Source organism: Sesamum indicum, linkage group LG2 (assembly GCF_000512975.1).
Source record: "Sesamum indicum cultivar Zhongzhi No. 13 linkage group LG2, S_indicum_v1.0, whole genome shotgun sequence".
NCBI classification, from domain to species: Eukaryota; Viridiplantae; Streptophyta; class Magnoliopsida; order Lamiales; family Pedaliaceae; genus Sesamum; species Sesamum indicum.
In genome coordinates, this window is record NC_026146.1 from 4920299 (window position 1) to 4928599 (window position 8301).

Here is an 8301-nt window from a genome sequence, read left to right on the forward strand (position 1 = left end):
TTGTGAGATAGCTATGTGGTGTACTACAATTGATTATGTTGGAGTTAAATTGACTGTAACCCATGCATGTTGCCTACTTGTCCTATTTGGGCTGTGTTTGATATACATATATAGATAGGGATGATTATTTACTTACTGAGCGGCAGGTTCATCCCTCTGTTGACATTTTCTTTCATGAGTGGACTTTGAGGTGTCTGACTGTTGAAAAATAGGTCTACGCACTATACTCAGGCAGGTCGGGCCAGTATGCTGTTTTCTTCTCTTTGTCATCTAGAGTACAAATCTTATTTTGTTTGTATAAAGAGAACATAGGCGTAGAGATCAACTGTGGTGGATCACCTGTGGTGTTTGATTTGTATATATGTGATGTTGTGGGTTGACGATATACATATATAGATAGGGATGATTATTTACTTACTGAGCGGCAGGTTCATCCCTCTGTTGACATTTTCTTTCATGAGTGGACTTTGAGGTGTCTGACTGTTGAAAAATAGGTCTACGCACTATACTCAGGCAGGTCGGGCCAGTATGCTGTTTTCTTCTCTTTGTCATCTAGAGTACAAATCTTATTTTGTTTGTATAAAGAGAACATAGGCGTAGAGATCAACTGTGGTGGATCACCTGTGGTGTTTGATTTGTATATATGTGATGTTGTGGGTTGACTATGTCATTATGACGTTGTGATTACGTATGCATATCGATTAGATGATTATGTGCATTTATATATATAAACACATGGATTATTATAAGTATGACGTTTAGGGTAGATAGCATTTATATATATAAACACATGGATTATTATAAGTATGACGTTTAGGGTAGATATAGCCCTTGTAGCGAATGGGGTGCTACAATAAATAAATCTATATGAGTAGACAAAAGGATCTACATGCATATATACAGATCTTATATAATATATATCTATATACCTATACATATATATATGTTGAGAGAAAACAATTCAACAAAATTCTAAAATACCTTGACAACCACAGTTCAAAACGAAAATATTGCAGGTGCGTCTACACCATTCAGGTAAGCCTTAACCTCTGGTATACCTGAACCAACAGCCTTTGGTGCTACCAAACCAGTGACCAAACTTCATAAAAATGTCAAGCCAAGATTTGAAGAAGCAAAGACGATGAAAGCAACAACAAACCTGTCCACACATTTAAACTTGATAAATATTACACACACATACCACATCACAACAAAATTGGGCAAGGAGACAAGGGAGTAGGGAAGAAAATGTAGCAATCCCTAGGTTGGGACATCAGTCTAGATCTGAGCTAAATAACAGAATCAAAGAACTCAACCAAATATGAAATAGACCTTTTCCTTTCAGTTCAGTCTACAGACCTACAAAAATGGAGCAATTAGTAATGCTAAATAATATGCATATAAAAAGGCATGATGAAGAAATCAATAACCGTAGACCAAGAAGGTTTAACTGAAGCTCAACAAGATAAACATATTTCAGAAGCATGTGAACTTAAAAAACAAGAGTTTTTCTTACTTTCTAGCCAACATCATAATGGAGGTTATAACAAACTTCACACCAGCTATATTTTCGATGGCAAGGTTGTTGAGGAACCCAAGGAGACTTAACTCCAATAAGAAAACAAAGTGTCCACTTGATGAATATATACTGAAATATATCAACTGTTCCCATAATCCTCCAGTCTTGCTTGAAAAAATCATTCTCAATAATCCTGCAAATAAAAACTTCACTTCAGTTAGATGGCAAAAGCTGTCTGATGACTAAAAGCCAAAGGACAAGCAAAAGGGACAAGAGGTAGATGATTCTCAGATCAATTTTCCTGTTAAGGTATGATCAATCTAAAATCGAACATGATTTATGTCCACTGGATTAATGGATAACTCAGACAAAAGGCTAAAACATGTCTATATAATCAAGTACATAGAAAACAAGACCTCGATGACCATGAAAAATCACAGGTGGAGGACTGAAATTCCTCAGACATAAAATCATTTCGAGAGCTATATATAATCTAACAAATTTGCCAAGAGCCAACTTCATCCCTCAATGGCAGTCGGCCCATAGAACATGGTTTTAGTGCTAGCCTAACCATTGATTAGCATTAAGAATAAGTGAAATTGGCAAAACGTCAGATACATGATTGCAAGAACAAGTGCAAAATGTACAATTCAATTGTATTCACACATTATTAATCAGATACATATGATAAGCTTTAAGAATGATTGAAAAATATAAACTAAGGTAATTAGTCACCTGGGGGTACAATGGAAGTGCCATCTTCTTCATTTTTCCCAAAAGTTGTAGAGGCACTGGAGCCTGACAATAGAAAACACTAGAATATTTCCGTCATTTCTGTAATAGAACCACAAGGCACCAGCAATATCATATTTAATGCACTGCAACCAAAAAGAGAAGAAAAAACCATATCGAATTCACAACAATTTGTGAAAACAGGGAAATGAAAAGCAGAAACGACAGTGAACATCCTTTCAAAGGAAAACTAGAGATAATAGCGTAAAGTATTGTAAACAACACCAATTCGTTTGTGGATATTTCCAAGATTTAACGTCTCCACAAGAAAACATGGGAAAAAAAAAACTAAACAAAAAAAGGGAACCGGTTATTTCATCAGACCAAGAAACCATGCGGCACAATGTACTCGCAATTGCAAACCCTACATAACAGAACTAAAAACAAGAAAGTGGGTTCATATTCGAGACCTCCCTAAAAAGCAAGACGCGAGTAATATAAGGAATTAAAAGCCAAAGAATGGTGGAATCTCCACGCAAAACTTCAAGAAAAAATTCAAAACCACACACGGCGGTTAACGGAAAATTTTCAAGAAACCCCAAAAGAATACCAGCCACATATATACCTGAATCTTGAATCTTTCGATTTCCAGTTGAATTCGTCCTCTGGGACTAATTGAATTCTTGCATTCAACAATTTTTGGTAGAAGAAAAAGTGTCAATAAGAAGAAGAACAGAAAAGAAGTTGTAACTTGATGATTGAAGAAATCAATTTCATTCCCCCTGTGGCTGTATCTCACCAAAGTCTGATGCATATAGGGAAGAAGGAAGAAGCAGTTTCACAACAACCTCTCAACGGCTAGTAGACTAAAAGTTGCTATTTCACTAAGTAAGGCGTACAAATTCTAATAACAACTCTTAAAGAATGAAAAATACAACAATGTGATAAAGCGTTCTTTCACTTGCAAAGTTGTTAGTGTCAATACGCCAGCTTCAGCAACTTCTACCATCCTTAAGTCTCCAGGTTGCTGTTCATCATCGTTCAAGCTGCTGTGTTCTGCTTCTGTGCATTATTACGATAGTGACAGAAGACAATATTTTTTTGCACCAACGCAATAATATATAACACGTTACATATTTTTTTGTTAAAAAAAAAAAAACTCACTATAATAATTATTATTTAGGTAAAAATTATGAAAAGATGGAAATATACGTTCATTTGAATCTTATAAAAAAGTTGATATTACATATCAAATTATAGATATAATATGTATAATCTTGCGCAATGTATTATCTTGTATATAAATAATTCTACATATATATATTGAAAATATAAATATTAATATATAATAATTAAAAAAAACAAAAAAAAGGAGAGCAGAATTAAAAAAGAAGGGTATATATGCCACCGTTCGACTCCTCTCATCCAGATAATTCCAATGAGGCCAAGCTTTCCCAATTTCATCACCGGAAAGAAGAGAGATAAACAAAAATTAAGTAAAATAATAAAAAATATATAATATTTGATTTAAATATAATATTTATTTAAGTTAAAAAAATTGATACAATTTTGAAGTATTTTTTATATTTATTTAGTATATTTTATAAATAAATATTAAAATATATTTAAATAAAATAATAATTTAGTAAAAGTATTTAATTCAATAAAATTTAAAAATAATAAAAAATATTAAATATATATTAATAGTTTTAATATAATATTTTATATAAGTTTTAGGTATTTTTATATTTATTTAGTGTATTAAATTATTAAAAAAAAATTATTCCCTAATTAACGGGAATAGCTAAAAGCATGAAGGAGATAAGGAATAAGTATTCCCATAAATACTAATTTATCTAGAAACTGCAACTTTTTTTTGATGAATTAATCTGATTATGAATATCTGATTTAAATTTTAAATAATTCAATATGAAATAAATTCAAAAATAATCAAAAATAAATTTTTGGTTTTAAAACCCAAATCACAATATAATACGAATCCAATCACAATATTATTGATATTTTAGTGAATCTTTAATCACTCCTACCTTTCCAATTCAGCCGTTACAGAAAAATAAAAAAAGTAAAATAGAAATCCCTCTCGCATCTTCCCCTTCTTTGATCACTCTTACACTCTTAGGGTTTTTCCCCCAAATTTTCCCTCTATTTTCTTCAAATCTCTAGCCCTTAAATAAATTAATTGACAACTACACTGAATTAATGGCAGAAGGCGGCGGGCCCAATCCGGGTTCCGGGTCGAGGCCAATGTCTTCATTCGAGTCCGCCGGCGGCCGTCTTCGGTTCACGGTGGAACTGCGCCCTGGTGAGACGACAATAGTTTCGTGGAAAAAGCTTCTCAGGGAAGCCACCTCGAGTAAGGTCAGTGGGTCTGGCCCATCAGCCTCTTGCCCATCTTCGGAAGCCTACCAGCAGCCGGTTTCTCAGCCACCGCTTCCGCCTCCTACGGTGGCTTCTTTGAAGCAGCCGGAAGAGAATGAAGCAAAGGATCCGCAAGGTCAGGCCGGGACAAACCGTTTGAGCACCGTGATTGAGAAAATCGAGCGAATGTATGCGGTATGTTTCGTTGGATTACTGAGTTTATTGGTAATTTATTGGTTTAGTTTGAATTTTAAAATCTATTGATGGTTTGTACGTGAATGTGCAGTTCTGGAAGAAGCGTACTAGTTACATCTTAAAGATGGAGTAGTGCTTACAAATTTAATATTTCATCCATGTGTAAAATATCAGTGATTGTTAATTTCGTTTGATTGTTGCTGATTATTTGGTGCAATTATGATAATGTTGGATTTTTATTTTTACTTTATCATGTTAGGTTGAACTTTTACTACTTCTTTGGTTAGTGAATATATGCACTTGAAAGATTCATGTTAAGTACACTGCAAAGAGAGGCACACATTACAGATTTAATGTTTTGTGGTGTGGTGGTGAAATATGCTTATTAATTGCTTACATAGACTATTGATTGGTGGTTATGATTCAATGTTCAATAGCATGATTTTGTTTATGTGATGAGTGAAATTTGTAGGGTCATGGAAGTAGTGAAGAGGAAGATGTTCCTCTGGATGATGTGCCCGATGATGATGAGTATGATACAGAGGATTCCTTCATTGATGATACTGAGTTGGTGGGTGCTGTTTCTTCATCGCTTGCATTCCATTGTGCAATCTAATTATTTTTCTCTTCATGTTTGGTATTTACATGATTAGTCAGCAAATAAATTTTCCTTCTGTGCAGGACGACTATTTCCAGGTTGATAACTCGGCTATAAAACATGATGGGTTTTTTGTTAATCGTGGGAAGTTGGAGCGAATGTGAGTTTTGTCTTGATTTAGCTTTGCCACTTTGATAGATAACATTATACACTAGCATCTCTTGTAGTTGACTATAGAAACCTAGTGAGATGAATCCATTATGTTTCTTGGCATCTATTTATGCATGGATGTAGCGTCCAATCATTTTAAGACCAACGGCAAGATTCTTTCATGTGCGAGACTTTGAAATGGAGATAGGAAAAGAAGCAATTAGTACTTCAATATCAATTTTCTTATGTAGTAATTACAATGAAATAAAAAATATATATTGCTTTACTACTTTCGTTTTGTGAGGACTTCTCTTGTGAGAGCTTTCCAGTTGCATTAAACAGTGAATAGATGAATACACAAAGGGCATATGGAGCTAGTAGGAAGAAGTGTTCAAATTTTGTGATGCAAGATAAAGAATAATTAGTGAATCGTAAATACGAGATGTGATTGGTGCTAGCAATCGTTGTTGTATGAAAGTTAATTCTTTTCCGGACTACTTGCTTTTGAAATCCTAGAATGCTCAAATTTACAAATCTTGTATGTTGCATACACTTAGAATTTGCATTTATAACTGCATATATGCAACTTGCATCACTATGGAAACTTTAATTTCCTTGTTTCAGGACAAGCTGTTTTTCGATATTTTGATTATCAGTTGACTCAAGGTTTTGACCTTCCTAAGGACTTACTTCACTTTGTTGCAGGGAACCTACCATATCCACAAACCAACAGCCGAAGAAAAGGAGACGCAAAGATGTTACAAAAGGTCAAGTTGGGATGGACGATGGGCATAATCCAAATAAACATGTGAAAATAGGGAATAAAGGTAGAAAAGCATTATCCTCGAATGAAAGAAACTCAATGAATCAGTCACACATAGTGGCCTTGCCAAGCGTACATCGCTCAGATCTGCTATTTGAAGCTTCTCCTACAGATGCTGCTGAAGTTTCACTGAAGAAGAAAACTGTTGATACCCAAATTATGGTGGATCCTTTAGGATTATCAAGTGTTGATGGCATTAGGCAGGATAAGGATGCTGACCAGCAGAGAACTCGAGTAATCTCATCACAGAACCATAATAACCACCGGAAAGAGAGCAGTGAACTTCAAGACGACACCTTAGCTCAGAGGCCCAATGATAAAAGCTCACATGTAAGCAAATCTCATTCTGGGAAACAACTGAGTAATGTCGATGGGCTGGATCAAGCTATTCAAAGGAAAGAAAAAGGTGGACTTGTTGAAAGATTTGACCTTAATATCCCTGCAAGCAGGGACTCTCAAATTACGGTCAGTATTCCATTTCTGTTTGTCTCTCCTACAATTTGTTGTCCTTGAAGTGATCCGATTTAGCTTAAGTGTTCAAAATCATGTTGTATAGCAGGAGCTACCTGAAGTGTGTAAGTTAGTGTCATTTTATCAGAACCCATGTTGCATGGGTTGTTATGGTATCAAAGAAACTTTCTGGATGAACTGGCGAGGCAGGGTTTCGATATCTTGTGGATTAGAAGTGACTCTTTGTACAACTATTATGTAGAAAATAGATCTAATAATTGACTATGGGGTTCTTTACCAAGCTGGATGGTACTGGTGAAGGAGTTCAGTTGTTTTTTTTACTTCATTTGAAGTCCGAAATACTTTAGATGTGCAGCGAGATTTTCTTCGTGGTTTAAAATGCCGGATAGAAATTTCTAAATGAAGGGGACCATCTCATCAGCACTAGTATTGCTAAGGAGTTAAACACAATGTTATACTAAAATGGTTGACAATTAACCTGTCCAGTGACTGGTTTCTCAGTAGCATGTTTATACATTGGTTAATATATTTTGCATGTAAAGATCACATGTATGCAACTCTTTTACATGCTCATGTAGAAATCTACATATGGCGGCTACTAAATGTATGTCTCAATATTTTACTTATCTTTTTATTTGTGCAGAAAGAGAAGCACTTAAAACTGTTTTGAATTATGCTTGTTGTGTTTTCCGTTCTGCTATCAATTTACTATTATATCCCTAATGAGGTCTTATACATAATTTTGTCCAGAAGGTACCCCTCATGCCAAGAAAAGAAGGATCTCACTTTAGACAGAAAATTGCAATGCTCGACAAGGCCATTAGAGAGTTAGAGAAGATAGTTGCAGAATGTATTTTACTACCATTGCAGTTTTTTTCTTCCTATGCTATAAATTTTATCATGATAATTTACTTTTTGTCTCATCTATCTGAAAACCATCAGCTAGACCACCTTCAACAGAGGTTCAGGATCCTGATAATTCTTCTCAGGCAGTCAAAAGAAGATTGCCACCAGAAATAAAGCAGAAGCTGGCTAAAGTTGCTAGATTAGCGGTACTGCACAACTAATAACATGCCATCAGTTCATCTTTCTCCTTGCGGCTTGATTAATTACTCTCTTGCTTTCTTTAGGCTCTGTTTTTGACAGAAGTTAACTTTTTTATTTTTGGGGTGGCTGCAGCAAGCCAGCTATGGGAAAATACCAAAGGATGTAATCAGTCGTCTGATGAGCATTTTAGGCCACTTAATGCAACTTAGGACACTGAAGGTATCTCCTCTTTCGGATCAAGATTTGACATATGAATGATCTCTATTTTGCTTTTCTTACCTTTTGTATTTCCTGCCCAAATCCCTCTGTTTTTCTGCTGGTGTTATTTTAACTCTTTGATACAGAAGTAAGGTTGATGGATGCTTTATTGGTCTTGGATGTGTGGGT

The 8301-nt window shown here is 34.9% G+C and overlaps 2 protein-coding genes across 9 annotated transcripts in view; one reads left to right on the top strand and one right to left on the bottom strand.

The window, feature by feature from the left end:
• On the bottom strand, positions 881–3122 carry LOC105180215. Of its 5 annotated transcripts, XM_011103898.2 has the most exons (5): positions 2877–3122; positions 2255–2333; positions 1517–1712; positions 1333–1359; positions 881–1159 (listed from the first exon to the last, which is right to left on the bottom strand). In XM_011103898.2, the coding sequence occupies exons 1-4, from the start codon at positions 3063–3065 to the stop codon at positions 1347–1349; spliced, it is 477 nt and encodes a 158-aa protein (XP_011102200.1). In that variant the 5' UTR covers positions 3066–3122; the 3' UTR covers positions 881–1159; positions 1333–1346. The 5 variants fall into 5 exon arrangements, 3 of the variants coding, with proteins under 3 accessions (XP_011102200.1, XP_011102184.1, XP_011102191.1); XR_002286618.1 differs by lacking the exon at positions 1333–1359 and having other exon boundaries at positions 2255–2397; XM_011103882.2 differs by lacking the exon at positions 1333–1359.
• The window catches only part of LOC105180235 (ubinuclein-1), an 8334-nt gene continuing 4327 nt past the window's right edge, over positions 4295–8301 (top strand). The window contains exons 1-8 of one of the 4 annotated variants that reach the window (XM_011103924.2): positions 4296–4825; positions 5298–5396; positions 5507–5583; positions 6279–6400; positions 6509–6861; positions 7618–7717; positions 7810–7919; positions 8047–8133. In XM_011103924.2, coding sequence (XP_011102226.1) covers positions 4472–4825; positions 5298–5396; positions 5507–5583; positions 6279–6400; positions 6509–6861; positions 7618–7717; positions 7810–7919; positions 8047–8133 — 1302 coding nt within the window. In that variant the 5' untranslated portion in view covers positions 4296–4471. Of the gene's footprint in view, positions 4826–5297; positions 5397–5506; positions 5584–6278; positions 6862–7617; positions 7718–7809; positions 7920–8046; positions 8134–8301 lie in introns of all 4 variants that reach the window. The other 3 variants (XM_011103919.2, XM_011103909.2, XM_011103927.2) reach the window with 3 other exon arrangements.